The sequence below is a fragment of the Sphaerodactylus townsendi genome, linkage group LG03 (genome assembly GCF_021028975.2).
Source record: "Sphaerodactylus townsendi isolate TG3544 linkage group LG03, MPM_Stown_v2.3, whole genome shotgun sequence".
Taxonomy (NCBI): domain Eukaryota; kingdom Metazoa; phylum Chordata; class Lepidosauria; order Squamata; family Sphaerodactylidae; genus Sphaerodactylus; species Sphaerodactylus townsendi.
The window spans coordinates 93,680,017-93,698,648 of record NC_059427.1 but is presented as its reverse complement, the minus strand read 5'-3'; the positions used below and the strand labels follow the sequence as shown (position 1 = coordinate 93,698,648).

At 42.1% G+C, this 18,632-nt stretch overlaps 1 protein-coding gene across 6 annotated transcripts in view; it reads left to right on the top strand.

Annotated features, from left to right (window-relative positions):
- Positions 1-14,910, top strand: part of PRELID2 (PRELI domain containing 2) — a 48,591-nt gene extending 33,681 nt beyond the window's left edge. For 3 of the 6 annotated variants that reach the window (XM_048488060.1, XM_048488063.1, XM_048488062.1), the window contains 2 exons: positions 13,039-13,105; positions 13,580-14,910. In XM_048488060.1, coding sequence (XP_048344017.1) covers positions 13,039-13,105; positions 13,580-13,717 — 205 coding nt within the window. In that variant the 3' untranslated portion in view covers positions 13,718-14,910. Of the gene's footprint in view, positions 1-901; positions 1,008-2,038; positions 2,229-13,038; positions 13,106-13,579 lie in introns of all 6 variants that reach the window. The other 3 variants (XR_007243796.1, XM_048488061.1, XM_048488064.1) reach the window with 3 other exon arrangements.
- The last annotated feature ends 3,722 nt before the right edge of the window (positions 14,911-18,632 follow it).

Sequence of the window (18,632 nt, the reverse complement as noted above, 5' to 3'; positions counted from 1 at the left end):
CCTAAATGAGACGCCACATCTCAAAAAGGATATCAAAGAGACAGATAAAGTGCAGAGAAGGACAACGAGGATGATTGAGGGATTGGAGCACCTTCCTTTATGAGGAGAGGCTGCAGCGTTTGGGACTCTTTAGTTTGTAGAGGTGACGTCTGAGGGGGATATGATTGAAGTCTATAAAATTATGTATGGGGTAGAAAATGTTGACAGAGAGAAATTTTTCTCTCTTTCTCACAATACTAGAACAAGGGACATATATTGAAAATGCTGGGGGGAAGAATTAAGACTAATAAAAGGAAACATTTTTTCACGCAACGTGTGATTGGTGTTTGGAATATGCTGCCACAGGAGGTGGTGATGGCCACTAACCTGGATAGCTTTAAAAAGGGCTTGGACAGATTTATGGAGGAGAAGTCAATCTATGGCTACCAATCTTGATCCTCCTTGATCTGAGATTGCAAATGCCTTAGCAGACCAGGTGCTCAGGGGCAGCAGAAGGCCATTGCTTTCACCTCCTGCATGTGAGCTCCCAAAGGCACCTGGTGGGCCACTGCGAGTAGCAGAGTGCTGGACTAGATGGACTCCGGTCTGATCCAGCAGGTATGTTCTTATGAGACATCCTCACGTTTTGCAGATTCTAAGATGCTCCAATTGCAATGTAAACACACAATCAACAAAGTATGATTTTCTTCTTTACAGTTTTTTCCTCATACACAAATAGATGTAGATTTAAGAAATTAACTAGTTGACTAAAACTGACCTGATTAATATAAAGTGAACTGAATAGTTGGCAATTCATCTGTACATTTTGCTGCTTTGATGTGATTTTAATGCCTTTTGTAGAACACATTTGTGTCTGTTTCTGCAGAGAAAAGTGAAATTTAATTGCATTCTTTTTTTGTAGGACAGAATTCATTCAGAAAGGGAATATCTCCATTAAAGGGGCAGGACTACTGAATTGCTTACTGGAAGCTTTTGGACAAACCTTTTTAAATCAAGGTGCCAAAAAGGTAAGTTATTTAATTTATGCTTTTTTAAATAATCTTTTTTATATTCTTGATATTTTAGATGTTGTCCTAAGCCAATGAATGTTGATTTACAGTTTGTTTCAAACCCTTTCTCACTAATTTCAGAAGACTGTAACACGTGACTTAATCTCTATTAATGTAATTCTTTAGATACAAAGCCAATATGTACTTCAAGAATGGTGTCTGATTTTTAGGTGTTTCCCTCACAGGAATAGGCTATAGTGGTTCTCCCAGTGCTGCTTTGGCTGCCAATTCAGTGCACAAATATAGGCCTTCCACATGATTGATTTTCTCCTGCTTCAACCCCCAGCAGTAGCTATTCCCACCATATGTTGAGAGCGTTTTCTTTTTTTTTTTAAAGCAACCATTGGATTCCATGTTCTTGCAGAGAGACCTTTTCCCTTATATGACCACAGTGAAAGGGTCTAGAGAATTGCTTTAAAAAAATGAAGCAGGGTATTCAAATAAACTCATAGCCAGATTATTATAATGATATACAGATATTCAATTGCTGAAAAAGAAGAAAGCATCCAAGTGATGGCAGGAGGGACAGGAGCATGGAAAATGACTGTCATGTGGGTGGGACCAGAAAAATCCAAACTTTCCCACCACACAGCAGCCAGGCAGGCTTTGGTGGGATCTTTCCCAAAACTTTGCTGCAAAGCAGCTTTGGGAAAGATTAGAGAAAAGCTGGGTAAAACCCTGGAGGTGCACATGTGGACAACTCTGCTAATTTACTAACAGCATTGAACCCATGGCAGAGAACACATATGGGAAAGGTCTCAGTTGTTTCAAATTGCATTCAGGTACCTTTAATTCTGAAAATGAATGTTACCAGTGGCATGTGAAAACTAGAATTGTTTAGGAGGGTATTTTTGAGAGAAGAAGGTTGCAATCTCAATGCGTGATAATGTTATTGCATTGTTTGTCAGAAGCATTATTCATGGTCCTCCTTTTATTGGTTTGTTTGATATATTTATACAGATCTTTTTTTGCATTTTCTAATTCTATAGTACACCTGTAGCAATGAGAAAGATGGACTGCAAATACATAAATAATTAAAAAGGCAAACAATTAACCAAGCTGTGGTACAAAGATGTAGATCAAAGGATTGTATGACTAGTTTTGCACATCCGATGAAAACATTTGACTTAACAGTTCTTAAAAATCCTTCGTCCCTCCTCCAGAAAACTTCTTTTGAGAGTGAGTAGAGTTTCAAACATGGACATTCCATCAGAAATGGCACTAAACAGTCCCACCTGACATTTGAACGCACAAATATCTGTTTTGCTGAAGTGAGCCAGAAGACTAGATGACAGCTTCTGGGTGATTTCCAGTAACCAATGAGGGAGGGAGGAAACTAACTTCTTCCTGTTTGGCTTGGGATCATCTCCCTTCCTTTCAGTTATTTTCCTGCCTCATAGCTTGGTTGCCTGCGCTAGTTTTCCTTCTCTTTCCACTTAATTTTCATCCTAATTTTCATCCTCTACTATATCTTAACTCTACCGTCTCCTTGTTTTCTGTGCTCCCACTGAGGCTCAGGGATGGTGAACTTGATTGAATCCCCTGGAGGCTTATAAGGCGTTTCTCTGGACGTCAAAGCCACATTCAATGCAATGTAAGACTTTTCTCTCTGTGGACGAGCTGGAAGCTCCAATAACAGCGGGAGCTGAGGAAGACTCTAGCCAGACAGGCATGATCCCAATGTGTGCTGCCTCTGCTTTAGCCAGTGTTTCTCCAGTGCAGCCGTCTTTTGGCTCTATAAAGCGTGCCAAAAGGAGGCGTGAAAGCAAAATGGTTGCCTCCAATGAGCTCTGTTTTCTTGCACCCGTGGCAGGCAGCAACTGCCCAGAGGGAGCCCTTACTCTTGAGGAGACCCATTGAGAACCCCTCAACACCAGCACAGAGGGTCTCCTCAGAGTAGGAGCAGTGGGAGAGCATTGACTGGGTAACATCCCTTGGGTTGGGTACCTTCACCCCAAACTGTCTGCCGACATAAGGGAGGAGATGCTGAGAAACATTTCTTCACGCAACGTGTGCTTGTTGTTTGGAATACGCTGCCACAGGAGGTGGTGATGGCCGCTAATCTGGATAGCTTTAAAAAGCGCTTGGACATATTTATGGAGGATAGGTTGATCTATAGCTGCCAATCTTGATCCTCCTTGATCTGAGATTGCAAATGCCTTAACAGACCAGGTGCTCGGGAGCAGCAGCAGAAGGCCATTGCTTTCACATCCTGTATGTGAGCTCCCAAAGGTATCTGGTGGGCCACTGCGAGTAGCAGAGTGCTGGACTAGATGGACTCTGGTCTGATCCAACAGGTTCTTTCTTATGTTCTTACGGCTTCTAGAAGAAATTCCACCAACTGTACAAATAATTGTCCGGGGGCGGCCTGGAGGCCCCACCTTGGATTTGACAGGGCGTCAAACCCTGCCGCCATGTGCAACTGAACGGTGGCCCCCCATGGGGCCCTGCCCTTGTTGGAGGCCAGCTGATCGTCGAGGGGGTGGGGCGCAGCCTTGCCGGAGGCGGCGGCGGCGGCAACCCACTGGCCACGACCTCACCGGAGGCCGGCCAATCGTCGAGGGGGTGGGGCGCAGCATCGCTGGAGGCGGCAGCAGCACCCCGTCTGGCCGCAACCTCACCGGAGGTCGGCCAATTAGATTGGGGGTGGGGCGGCGAGCGGGCTGTGCCGACAGCAGCAGTGCCAGCCTTGGGCTTGGCCTCCGTATTGGGAGGCCAGGTGAAACAGGGACAGGGCAACACGGGGCATGAGGGGGCAGGAACCTTGCTGCAGCTGCGAGAAACCCCAGAAGGCCCTGGAGGCCTATTTAAAGAGGGGTGTGGTGGGTGTGCGAGGAGATGAGTGGAGGGAAGGAGTTGGGGAGGGTGGAAGAGGGAGAGAGTGGAGGAGAACGGAGAGTTAGAAAGAGCAGAGCAAGCGACAAAAAGCAGTAAAGAGGGCACAGAGGGAGAGAGAACTGAACAAGGGGCAGAAAGCAGAGGAAAAGGCTTAGCAAAGCGAGGAGAGCAGAGCAAGGAACAGCAGATAGAGCCTAAGAACTGGTGGAAAGCTTCAGAGGGAGGAAAAGCAGAGGAAGTGGCAGCCAGCTGGCCAAGGGGAACCACTGGGGAGAGGGAGGAGAGCTGGGGCTTGGCCACTGAGAAAGGGGGAAGTTCGGGGAATGGGGACGCTTGACCCTGGGCAGGACTACCAGCACCCTGTGGCTAAAATCGTTGACATTTACACATCCCCCTAAGACCGGGGCCACAGACGGGGAGAACATCATCCCGGAAAGGGAAGGTAGGACGGTTGACCAGGCCCAGTCCCTGGCAGGGGAGGGAGAATGCCACAATAATTTTACTTGGAAAGCATATATCAGGTAGGTTAGGAGAAAACAGATAGATCCAATGCTCCATTCAACCAAGTCCATCCTGGAATTTCTGCAAGAGGGCCTCAAGTCTGGCCTGTGGGTGGCCATCCTTAGAAGACAGTGGCTGCCTTGGAGACAGTCATTCCTCAAGTTCACGACTGGCTCATTAATAAACACCCTCTCATCAGTAGATTCCTGAAGAGAGCCTGAACCCAGGATTCTTCCCTCCCAATCAGGTGGATAGACCCACACAAATGTCCTCACCCACATTTTCCCAGGTATTCAGGTATTACAGCAGTGTTGTAGGATAAAAGGCCAAAGAAACCCTGCTGCCATACTGCTGCTGTCATATACAAAAGAAAGAGATACGTTTTGCAACAAGTGTAGACCAGCTGTGACATAACATTTGAACTATGTTAGCAGAAAAAGCTGTGTGTGAAGTATGGGCTGTTAAGACTTTGGACTCTGTGGAAGCACCATATGGGCAATCTAGATAAGGCATTTGATGGTCTCACAAAGCTTACAAGGGATTTGTGCCTCTTTGTTCTTATTTCCTATGACCCTGTGCCTTCTCAACATTCATATTCAGCTGAAATCTAGGGGACTTGAGGGAAAATATAAAACACAGACACAGAAATCTGGCAATAGAAAAGTCCCATTTTATGACCTATTCATCAGGGAAATGAAATGGAAACACAATATGTTCAAGCAGGCAGAGACAAACAAATGAAATCTTTTTTCCCACATGTAGATTATTTTTGTGAAAAAAGAATCTTGTTGATTTCATTCATCCAGATGGTAATTGAAAGGTAGTTGTATGAACAATTTAAAAGTCTTGGTTCAACAAATCTGAGAATTAAAGACAATTGATTATGATGCTTATATTGGAAGATATGCTGGAGGGAAAATAAGAATTCCCTGACACTGACCTTATATATATATATTTAAAAGGCACTCGAATGTTGTAATGTTGATATACCATTGTAACAATATGTGTTACAGGTTTTCAGAATTCCCAGCTTATTTTTCTTTAAAGAAGCAAGTCACTAGTATCTTCTCTTCCAGAGATAAAAAGGATGAAACTTCCTTTTTTTAAACTGAAAGCTGGGAATTCAGAGAACCTGTTGCAAATATTGTTATAATGGTATATTGATGTAACAGTTTTCTGATGCCAATTAAAAAAAATAAAATTGAAAAATCCCAAGAAGCCCAGGAAAGGATGAATGGCTACTGCTGGGCACTGGTGTGGGAAGACCTGCAATGTGAAAGCCCCTGTTGCCGCTGTGCTTTATGTGCAGCTGCCTAAGCAGTGAGGAAACCAGATGAGCTCTTCCACAGGTAAAATTTTCCTTTTTCTATGTGTCCTGCCCTGTAGCCATGAGTTGTCCTGTCGCAGGGGCTTTGGGCAATCCAGTTTTATCTTTCCAGCTTGTCAAGTTTTTATTATAAAATTGTATGCAGAAGAAAATTGGTGTAACTTCAGAGAAGTGTGTTTTTTTAAGGAAAAAAGAAACAGTTCCATTCTTAACAGCTGTAAGCTAAAGTAGGAAATAGGCAAAATAGTATGTACTTTCACACACGCAGTTACAATAAGGGAAGATATTTGTAATTTGTTGATCAGATGTTTGTCAATCAGACAACCATTCAAACCATGGTTAAGAGGATTAGGAAAGCACCACACTCATCAGCCCTCTTTCCCCCTCCTCTCTGTTCCTCCTTCCTCTTTTATGCCACCCCCCCTTTCTGTTTATGGTTACTTGCAACCATAGTTATCCATAGTGCATCTGTGTTGAGCAGTTAATAGCTAACCTCCAGTTTTTTTGAGCCACTTCAAACTGTGATTTAGATCCATTGTTTGGAGCATGAATTCAGTTGGCAAGAGGAGGAGGTTTCAAGGATTTGAACATAAGAGCTGAATTGGGCTGTATGGAAAGAAGATGTTAATATATTCCAATTGTCAATGAGAAAAGCTTTTAAGCTTCTAATGAAAAGGTGGACGGATTAATGACTAGGTAAGTTTGTTCTGCATTTCAAGCATATCCTCAAATTTTTACAGTGTAAATCTGGAGGCTTGATCTGTTGGGTCAAGATTTAACTTTATGAACTTTAGTTGAAAAGACTATATTGATTAGACTTTGACTGAGTCATTTCCTACTGAAAAGAGTAGTCATAATGACTTGTAACTGCGCTTTAATATTTCTTGATTCACTTTGTAAATTCCCTCTGCCTCTCTATCAAACAAGTCTTTCTAAGGCAACTAGGCTTTGAGGAGGAGGAAGAAGGGGGGGTAGTAAACCAACTGTCACACTGTGAACATAATTGATTCAATAAATAACACTGTTAAATTCCCAAGGCAAACCTCAAAGTTTTCACTTATGTCAATTAGTGCTCTACTTAGTAAATGGTGGCAAACTTAATTTAGACTGATAGGATGAGTTAGCTGCTCTCTCTTCCTGTGGTGGCAGAGAAGGTAAGCCCTTGTCTGAGTTTTTTACTTCAAAAGGAGCAAACGTTTGACCCAATTCAGAAAGGAATACTTTGGTTGATGATACACAAAGCATCTGCTGCGCGATGGGGGCAAATGTTTGTAGCCACAAGATTTCTTGTATGAATGTATTTCGTCAAGTCCTGCGTACACTGTCTATTCTCCCTGTGGCAAGCGAGACCACTTCTAACATAAATTTAATTTTGCTTCACCGCCAGGGTGGACAGAGTTGCCAGTGAGCATAGCTTTGCCCTGGACCTCCTCTCTCTGCCCACAGCCAGCTGGCCTATCTCACCCACACTCCCTCGTGCTGCTTTCCACGCTTCCTGCTCTCTAGGAACAACATAAGCAGGGTCTCTTTCTGGCTCCACCCCACCTCCCCTGCTCTGCTTCTGCCCTCTCTGATGATCAGGAAGGCATTTTAAAAACTTTCTTTCTGACAAACTTCTATTTTTTTTTTAAAAAAACTCTCTCTTTGGCTTTTGCAAAGGAACAACATACTGGTAAGTAGGGTCTCTTTTTGTCTCCACCCCACATCCCCTGCTCTGCTTCCACCATCTCTGATGATCAGAAGGGTTTTTTACAACTTTATTTCAAACAAGACTGCATTTTGTTGAAGGCTTTCACTGCCAGAATCACTGGGGTGCTGTGTGGTTTCCGGGCTGTATGGCCATGTTCTAGCAGCATTCTCTCCTGACATTTCGCCTGCATCTGTGGCTGGCATCTTCAGAGGATCCTCTGAAGATGATCTGATGATCAGATCCTCTGAAGATGCCAACCACAGATACAGGCGAAACGTCAGGAGAGAATGCTGCTAGAACACGGCCATACAGCCCGGAAACCACACAGCACCCAAGACTGCATTTTAAAACATTGTTCCTGGCTGTAGCTGTGGCAGGAAGAGAGAGAAAGAAAGAGTGTGTGTGTGTGTGGAGGGGAAGGGAGGGGGCCAGCAAATGGTCCCCTTCTTCAGCAGTATGTGGTCCAGGGAATGACTTTTCCTCTTTCTTTGGGAGGGGGGGTTAAGTTGAAAAGGGGCTATAATATCCATTTACTTGCTATCACAGGCACATCAATATAAATGCAATTCAAAGGGCTTTAACAATGTCCTTTATCTTGCAATTACTTGTGTAATTAGATTTGGCCCTTAAAAGGAGCTTATGGACAAAGTTATGAAAATCAGGAAAAGCTGCAGAGGCCCATTGAGACCAGCAAACTAGCTTCAGGGCAGGCTGAGAATGGTTCCTCATGTGTAAAGAGAAAAACGCAAGGATAGCCCTGTGCAAGCATTCTATGTGTAATGGGCCTTTGAAAATCATTTATACCTTAAAAAAATTCCTTCATAAGAAATGACTTAAATTATGTTCTGATCTGATTTGTTAAGTTATTGGCATTGACAGTGATGCAAAGTTGCCATGGTTTCCCACAGTGTTCTGTGAAAAGGAAGATTTTCCAAGCATGGGAGCATTTTCTGCTCTACATGCCAAAGATTGCTTTTTCCCCAAAGAGAACAGGAAGACCCTATAAATGCCACACTTTTTTTCATGGCCATCATTCAACACTTATGTTATGTTTTGGCTACTGACTAAGCAGCAATCCGTACAGCAGCCAAACTGCTTGGTTCTTGTTGGCACACTAAGTTTGATGTCTACACATTTGTCAGAGTTGTTGGTTTTCTTACCCTCCCGTGATGGCTAAAATGAAAGAGGGCAGGGAGAAAAAGTATCTGGCATTCAGCAGGCTGCTCTAGATGGCCAGTGAAGTTTATTGAGCTTGGAGACTCACACGGTATTAAGGTTTGCTTTGTGAGTGATTTGACATCTTTACATTCTGTTTCTAAGCAACCATATATTATAATCTGGTCACCTGAAAAAAGATAAGAAGGGTAATTGAGCAAGATGCAAAACCAGTTTAAAGGCAGAAGCTGGCCTCCTTAAACATAAATGGATTGAATGGATGGAAAGTCTAAGTTCTAATGCCTCAAAAAGGGGTAGTATATGCCACAAGTAACATTATCATGAAACCTACCAGCACCATTTAAATCACCAGATACTTGCTCAACATGGTTAGAAAACTTGGTAGGGAGAGTAAAGAAGGAGGAGGAGAAGAAGAGGAAGAGTTTGAATTTATACCCTCCCATTTCTCTCCTATAAGGAAACTCCAAGGGGCCTACAAACTCCTTCCCCTCCCCACAATAGACACCTTGTGAGGGAGGTGAGACTGAGAGAGTTCTGAATGAACTGTGGCTAGCCCATGATCACCCAGCAGGGATGTAGGAGTGTAGAAGCAAATGTAGTTCACCAGATAAGTCTTTGCTGTTCATGTAGAGCAAGGGTCTGCAACCTGTGGCTCTCCAGATGTTCATGGACTACAAATCCCATCATGGCCAATGCCATGCTGACAGGGGCTGATGTGATTTGTAGTCCATGAACATCTGGAGAGCCGCAGGTTGCAGACCTCTGATGTAGAGAAATGGGGAATTTTAAACCCATTTCTCCAGATTAGAATCTACCTGCTCTTAACCACTATGCCACATTGGTTCTTTTAGAACATGGGAAGCTGCCTAGTAATATGATTGACAGACAACTGTATTGTTCCATCTAGAAATCTTCTCAAGATGCTGAGTTGAGCTGGGTAGTCCCTGTCGTTTGGATGCCACTTTTTCTAATTCTCTCTCATCTCATGGTTTTTTGTTTTGTCCTCTCATGTGAACCAGAAGTTCCAATCTTTTTAAGCCTGTGGTCAGCTTTGGAATTCTGATACAGAGTGTTTCTTCTAACAAAAAAATGGCTGCTACAGGAGGCAGGGCCAGCCACAAAATGTCAAGGAATGAAGTTATGCATATCTCTTCAATGTTTCAGGCCTAAGCTCTATCTAGCAGGATACGGTTTAATCTGCACAGTCAATCATATCCCCAGTGACCAGTCAGAAGTTCTGTTTGGCAAAAGCCACACCTGGCTCCAACTGACTTTCTAGAATCATTAGATAGGCATCAGGGAAAGTGGTGTTGGGCACCATGGTGCTCATGAGGACCCCTGATGTGAACTAGTAGGTTCTTGTACTTGTGCCATTATGATTCTCACAGGCTGGTCATATGTGTAAACTAACTGTAATCTTGGAAATTTTCCTTTTCTTCCTTCCTCTTGTCCATCTGTTCATATACTCCATTTGATAGTAGAGATTTATATTTAAATGAGAACTGATCAGAATCAGAACTGAACCTCTTTTACTGTTACTACTGTAATTTACCCAGAGTGAGGCATTAATGATAATGTGCAGCATTTGGAATGGTGCTGGCTGTTCAAAGTTCAAAAGGGTCAGAGAGAAATGAGAATGCAGGTAAGTGGGCAGATATATTGCTGTCAAATTTGCTGTTTTATCAACAGAGTTGTTCTAGTCTTGCCATCTGTCTTATTAAAGTAGTTTGCATTGATCACCAACTTGAGTATGTATGTACAAATAGTACATATCTTCACTCAGGTACTTTTAGTATTTTTGAGCCAAGTGTAGATAGAAAGATTACCAGAATTGGTCTATTCCTTTCTGACCTAATAGCCATGAGCCTAAACAAAACCTGCTGCTCTGTGACTGGGATGTAGCAAATACCTGTTCCATCTCCTCATCTTACCGTTGGCTAAGCATGTTTTAATGTTCTCTCTGTGGGTTCCTCAGGAGTAGAGACAGTGCTTTTGTGGAGCCCATATGCTAGAATCTATCACCCATTTTTACAAGCTTTATACCAAGCCAAGAGCCTCTGTCCTGGCCACTGTTCTGGGTGCTTTCTTATTCATTCTGCAGTTTATCATCTTTTAAGTATTCTTGCGACTGACAACAAGTCGTCACAGAAGCTGCTGCTTAGTATACTTGAACAGCTGTGAAAATTTGTGCTAAAGTTCATGCTAAAGTTGCCCTTTGGTTAGTTTTGTATTTTGAATTTTCCTTATAAAAAATTTAAAATAGTTGCCTTGAATGTTTCTATCTAATGCCTATTTGCTTTCTAGGTTCTGTTTCCACAGTTTATATGAGAGGCACTTAATGTTTCCACTGATCTGTTTATATGAGAGGCACTTAATATGTTTTAATGTAGTTGCAAAATCTTTCATGTTACAGAAAGATATTACCTGTAAATGTGAAGCCCAACGACCCATGTGCTTTTCAGACAGTATGCTTGTGTTAGGGGCTACATAAAGTGCTGTGTTTGCATGCTATTTTGTTCTCGCTGCAGGTGGGGTATGAAAACAGTAGCGATAATTCCTGGCAATAGGCAGCATCTGTCACTAGTCAGAGAGAAGCAACTGGTGTATAAGCAAGACGCACAGCAGACTCTGCCAGTGAAAGCAGATGCCATACTTGTTCTTCCCCAGTGAAAGGCAGCTATTGCTGTGGTGTCTTAAAGTGTCTGCACTGTAGTCAGTAATGTAAAGAGACAGATTGGGGCAAAACATACAAGGCATGAAAGATCAATGTTGAGGACAGGCCAGAGATCTGTCAATATCTACACTGCTCTTTACAAGCAGCCATGAATGGCAAGTTAAGCCTTTGGTTAAGCCTTTCCTAATTCACCGTCCTCCCCCAGAATAAAAAAAGACAACCTTCTATTCACATGCAAAGAAAGACGGAGGAGCGGGAGGATCTACTTTTAAACAAGAGCCAGTGGTGTATAGTGGTTAGAGCATGAAGTGAGAACAGGGGCCCCAACATATCCTCACTAAGTGTTTTTAGAAAGTGAATGGGGGCAGGTGGGACTTTTACCCAGCAGGGCTTCTGATTGTCATTGGAGATCTGGTTGACTGTGCAGATTTTTAAAAAGTTGCTTCTGTAGCAGCTGCCACCATTCCACACACCGAAGGTAGATTATGAGTCTGCAAGAACATATTTTAACAATATGTTCATTTAAAAAGGCATCTTGTTAAACAGAGCTTCTGCTGAAAATGTTTAAGAGTTAAATGTGTGACCTCACTTCCTGAGATTTTGTGGTTGGCTCTGCCTCTTTTGCCAGCCATTTTTGATTGGCACCACCTTCTGCCTCAGCCATTTTCTACTTGGCCCCACCATCCAGTGACAACATTCTAAAAGTGCTAACAGGCTCAAAAAGGTTGAGGACCCCTGGACTAGAATCTAGGAGATCCTGGTGTGACCTCTTAGTCTGCTCCCTTTCATACAATTTCATCCTACGCTGCCTCACAGGTAATATGGCTTCCTAATCACCTTATATTATGGAGCAATGCCCATGATATATTCTAACCCAATATGCAGAGATGCTAGCACAACGTGATGCACTCTTATTCCTTCCTTTTCTTGACTAAAAGGAGACTTACAATCCAGATGGGGGAGTTCAAAATGGCTGGTGGGAGCAACAAAGGCCTGTACTGGTGCATTCCCCCCCTTCCAGCCCCACTGGTGTAAAGGATGCTTGCACCAGCAGGAAGAGCAAAAACCCTGGCATGTAGGCAATGGACAGCTCCACGGAAGCCAAACCCAGAAGGGGGGACCTATCCTGACATCCAAGCAGATGGGGTGGGCCAGGGGCATTCTCAGAGGTGGAGTCAACTTTAGTTGGCTTCCATCAGTCTTCCAGCCCAGGAACACCACCCTTGGTGACTGCAGACTTATACCACATGAAAGTCTGGCATAAGCCTGTTTAAACTATGAAGCAATTTGGGTGGCAGGAGGGTTTTTAAATTTCCCTCCTTTATGTGCCACCTGAAGTCCCTTTGGAGGTTGTGGGTGCAGCCTTCAGTACTTTATCCCTGGCCACCTCGCTCCCCCTCCTCCTGATTGGACTGTTAGAGGTAATTTAGGGAACCCATATGATTAATATGCTGGATTATTTTTATGCCATCTTTGTAATTGTTTTATATTTACATATTTATGCTTTTAAAATATTTATTGTATTTTTGGATTGTTTTTATTGTAAGCTGCCTTGAGTCATTGAGATATGTAAATAAATAAATAAATATTAGCACTATGAATTAAATATATTGTAATAAAAACTGAACAGTTTCTTCTAAACGATTGACTAGTTTCACAGTGCTGGAGTAATCTTTACATATGGGTATTCCATTTCTGAAGCTGTTGGTCATTGATATGTATTTCAGCTTTGGTGAAATATTTAGACAGTGGACAAAATTGCTTGTCTGTGTTCTTTATGCAGGGCATTGCAATCATGGAGTCACTTCTTCAAGAACTTTATGGGAGTCCATTTTCATAATGAGAAAAAAGTGAGTATGTATATATGTATGCCAATAAAGGCTTGTTGTTGTTGTTGTTGTTGTTGAGTATGTATATATTATTCCTTGAGTTACAATAATGTAATAAATAGACACAGAAAGGCTTGGTAGCAGAAGCCAGGCTGCCCATGCAGGGGCTCCCCGGAATCTCCACATAATTGATCTGAATTAGTCAGTGAAGACTTTGTCTTGCTCAGGGTTATCAGAGCTACTGCCAAAGTCATACACTATACTGGGTTAGACAGACCTAGTCTTATAACTGAAGGCCATTTCATTTGTTCATGTGACTTGAAGTCTGGCAGCAGCTCCAAAAATCTTGGGCAGGAAAAAGTTGGTAGAAAAGTAATTTTTTTCAAGTGTTGTTTGTGGAGAGCAATGTTTATAGACTCCAAGTAATACTAGAAAAAGAGCTATCAATTGGTTTCTAATAATGCTCTTTGGTGTGATGCATTTTGTGTCTTTCAGGAGAAGCAATCACAAAGCTTGATCCACAGCAATATGTCTTTATTCTTGAAGATGTTTCTTGAAACTCTGGATTATTTTAATGAAGGAATGAATGGGGGTAAAAAAGATAATGGTCTCCACAGTACTCAAGCAATATAATGGAATGGTGTTCTTTTAAAATTTATGCCAGGAATGATTGTGGCATATAATTTGCCCTTGTGCTTTAAACTCTGCAGACTAAATACTGTGCATTCAGAGGAAATAACTGAAGTGAAGAACCATCCCCCAAGCTTGTGCTTCTGTGCTGGCCCAGAGGAACAGCTGTGCAACAGAAACATTTTCTTGCTATTTGTGTCATATCAGGCTGTCACAAAAACAATGTTTCTTAACTCTAAATGCTGGAATGTATTTTTTTTTGCCAAAACTGTGTCAAACTCCACAAATATTATATTTGTCTCTCAGGTATGCCAGTACATCCCTCTAAAATGTGAATAATTGTCAAACATTATTAGTTTTCTAAGTCTGCAGCAATCATAGATCTAAAAATATTCATGCAGTTCTAGCCTAACTGGGTTTCCATCCTTTTAGGTCCACTGGATTTAGTTAATGGACTTAGAAGTGTTGGCCTGTTTAGGATGCGGATGTTAATGGATAATGACTTCCAATAGCAATAGTTCTTAGATGGTAGACTTATTCTATTTTTTTCCCAAAGGTGATAAGTTTAACAGGTGGGTTTTAAAGGACACTCAGAATAAATATCCATCACATTAACTCCTGTGTTTACTGACTTTTGTGATCAGAAGGTCACGGTCATTCCTCTTTCTTCTGTTTTATAGTTCTGCAGTTCTTTCAAAGGGTATATCAATTATTTGATCTTTAAAAGACCTTCAGTCTTACCTGATTATCCTTATTTGGAGGTAAAACAGATCATGGCCAAAGTCATAAATCTTACAGTAATTTTTCAGGTAAATGAACCTGATGGGTGCATCGCATTAAAAAAATAATAACGGTGTGCAAGCACAGGATCATTATTGATCCATGAGGTGACATCACATCCTGATATTCTGCATTGCTAATAATAAATGTTTGAATTGGTAAACATTTTTCCCTGTATTGGGATTAATGTTGGTAACACTGTAAGCAAAAGTGCTGGGAGGATCGTTAATACCTAAACTGAAATAATATAACTTTTGCTTGGGATAGGTACCATAAACATGCCATGGTTTGTTGGATGCTGCTTAAGTAAACACCCAATATGAATACGTTAGAAATGTTTAAGTTAAAAAAATACGTTTAGGAGTAGCAGGGAGGATGCTGTTTTGTCATAAATAATAAAATCATGTCCTTTTCAACCTTGTCACCTGTAGTTTTATGACTGAGATTGCTAGAGCAGCCTGGATTAAATTTAGATTTACCAGGCACAGCAGTTATGTCAGGTCATTTTTAATTCATTTCCTTCAGCAATAAGCCAACATAACCAGTCATTTGAACAGCTATTTGACAGCTGGCTAATGGGAGTGAAAAGGGTGCCAACTCCTCTGATGGCTGCCTCCCTCTTTCTGCTTTCCCTTTCTTGCTAACACACTGAGGGCAGAAAGGGGAAAGAAAGATGCATGTTTACAAATGTGTGTGTACAAGAACCTATTGAGCCCAGCTAGCTGGCCTATGAGCCTACCTATGTGTCTTACAAGTGTTTTTTTCCCCTGTGCTTCCACATATTAACAAAGATCATCAGGCTTTAACATGGCATCACTCTGCCTTGTCTGATATTTCTCAGTGGCCTCCAATGACCCCGGAGGAAGTTAAAATCATGATCTTGCAACTACAAGATGGAAACATACCATCAGAATGACTGAAAACCAATATAGAATGGTGGGCCCCGGTTTTGGCTGAGCTTTTCACCAATATTAATAGTACTGCCTGTATCCCATCTGATTGGAGTGCTGCATTTATAGTCCCCATGTTTTAAAAAGGTTTATCTTCAGACCCAGCTAATTATAGACCAATTAGCTTACTCAATACTGTGAGCAAACTATATATTAAATATCTGAGCATAAAATTCCTTGAATGGTTGGATAGAGAAAGCTTACTGGATGACGAACAGGCTGACTTTTGTAAAAGCAGCTTGACTATGGATCACTGCCTGATATTAAACTGATATTGAAATATGTACATATTTAAACAGGATCACTATATGCAGCTTTTGTCAACCTTAAGGCCACATTTGACAGTGTAACTCACGGTCAGCTTTGGGCAAAGTTAGCAGAAACTAATATCGATAGATGCCTTCTCCAATTAATTATTAAGTTACGTGAGAACACAACCATACAGGTAAGGTTCTCACATGAAGGTCATCTAACTGCACCCATCTCTACTCAGAAAGGTGTAAGCAAGAGTGCTTTTAGCACCCCATTTGTTTAACTTTTATGTTAACACACTCATAACTGAGTTTCATAAGAAAGATACCCATGCTTACATCTGACAAGAGTATAGCCATCCTCATGTACACCGACAATCCTTTTGTATTATCATTAATGAGAGTGGGGCTAAAAAGACCACTGAAGATATTTGCTCAGAAATGTACAGAGGAATTGCTAAATATTAACTATATCTGACTCTGCCCTGAAACTAGATGTTTGGGTGCTTAAGAAAGAAACCCAACTTGGCTAATCCATCAACATTCTTGATTCTCTTGGGAGTTCTTGGCAGAGAAGACAGAGGTTGCACAAGGGAGACCACCCAGTAATTCCAGAGCATACGTTCCAAGACTGAGCTCTACCACTTTAAATGCTTGGTGGCATTCTATAGATCTGCTTTTGTTACTGAGGTGCTTTTTTGAGCTCCCTTCCAGCTAACCATAGGCAAATTTGTTGGAAAGGCTTGTCAGCTACATCTTTACTGTACTGGCTGTTGGCTACTTACATTGAACATATCATGTATAGGCAACAATTATGCACGGACTCATTTTTGATATATATGCTTATCTGTACACTTGCCACCATTGTTATACTGTGTTATATGTTTTACTTCTTTCTGTTGGGGTGATCAAAAAAAAAATTCAAATGCTCAAGGTGCTCCCTTTGTGGAATGTTGCAGTGTAAAATGCCTGAGCAGAAAGAAGTAAAACATATAACACAGTATAACAATGGTGGCAACTGTACAGATAAGCATATGTATCAAAAATGAGTCTGTGAATAATTGTTGCGTATATATGATATGCTCAATGTTGGCATGATGGTAAAGTCCATTGGATTAGTGGAAGTGGGCATTTATCTCCCCCTTTTCAGGCTAGCCAAACTCGCCCGGCGCACCCGACCCCTTTCCAGGCCCGCCGAAGCTGCCGGTCAAACCCAGCTCCAGCTCTCTCAAAGCCAGCTCTCTCATAGCACTCTGACTGCCTGGTGGAAAATGCCCGTAAGGGACTTCCAGTAGCCCGAGATAAAGGAGGTGAAAGTAAAACTAGTAGCAAGTTGAATAATTTAGACTACAAGATCACAATAAAAAAGTAAGTACTTTGCATTTATGTCTATTTTTGTAATAAATATGCCATTTGATTTTTTTAAAAATGGCTATTGGTACTTTGTACTATTTGCCCTTCAGATAGTTAACTGATAGTTTTGTATGCTGTGTTTCTCTACTAAAATTTAAAACCTTAGGTTTTAGGCTGAAAGTATTAAGGATGACTCCTGAGCAAATACCATGAGGAGTTGGGAATAATAAACTGACTAGAAGGTTATTCCAACTTGTGAGGGTTGTGAATGAATATATTAATAAGGAATGAATTTTGCCTCTCAGATTTTCAGCCCTATTTTTCATTTTTCACAATAGTGTGTGTGAAATTACTCTCTTTAGTATGCATCTGAATCAATATAAGCCTACCAATCTGAGGGTCTGGTAGCCTTTATTTAATTCACAAGGCTTACCATAAGAGAAAGGATTAGCTTTCTTTTGTGAAAGGTTTCCTTGGTAAGAAATACTTCAAAAGTAATAATTTGAGGGGAAAAAGATAATTAAATGTTCAAACAAGCTAAGACTTTAAAAACTCTGGAGGCGCCTCCATTTTCTTTCTCCAAAAAATGGAGGCGCCTCCATTTTCTTTCCTCACACTTACCTTCTCTCCCTGTGGAGCTCCGCAAGGGCAGGGGGCATGCCCACGCTGCTCTCCAACCCTCGGGGTTGAAGGGCAGTGTGGGCATGCCTCCCCATCCCTGTGGAGCTCTGCAGGGAGAGAAGGTAAGTGTGGCGTAAAATGGAGGCGCCGAAAAGTGGCGCCTCCAACCCAGTGCCATTCCCCCGGCACTGGCAGGTAAACACTGTTTCCCAAAAAAGGGGGGAAGCACAGCACTGCCTCGTTGTGGAGACAGCAGGTACACAAACAGCGCCCCAGGGACAGCGTTTTCACCATTCCTGGGGCGTTGTTTTTGGCCTTCGCCAGAATTCCTAACAGCAACTTGCTTTTCACATGGCCATTGTGCATGGAAGGCTTACCTTGGGGCTCCTCACAGCATGGTGGGCTTGCAGTAGAGTCTCCTCATGTTTACACACGAGGAGTCAGCCTACAGCCAGCAGCACAGTTTGTCTGCTGAACTCTGCTGACTCTCAGTTTCTGGTTCTCTTAACTCCGTCCAATCTCTCCTCTTCTTTCCACACACATGCACTCTCTCTTCTTGCCACTGCTGCCGTGGCAAAGAAGAGAGAGCCTTGTTTTAAAAGAAAATATGGTTTGAAATATGGTTTTTAAAAGCCCTTCCGATCATTGGGGAGGACAGAAGTAGACAGGGTGGGGTGGAACCAAAAATGAGACCTTGGGTGTACTATTCCTTGGAAAAGCCCTCTCTGTCATTATATCGAGATATCAATATCCTGAAATAAGCATTTAGAGAAGCAGGATGGAGCCAGCAATATGAAAGAGGGGAGCAAGGGGGAAAACATGGATGACAGAGTAAAGCTAGGTGCACTGGCTGTGGGCGGATGGAAGATGTCCATGGCAAAGCTGTACTCACTGGCAAATCTGTCTTGCTTGGATGGTGAGGTAAATTAAAGTTGTACAAGAAGTGGGCTTCAGAAAGTACAT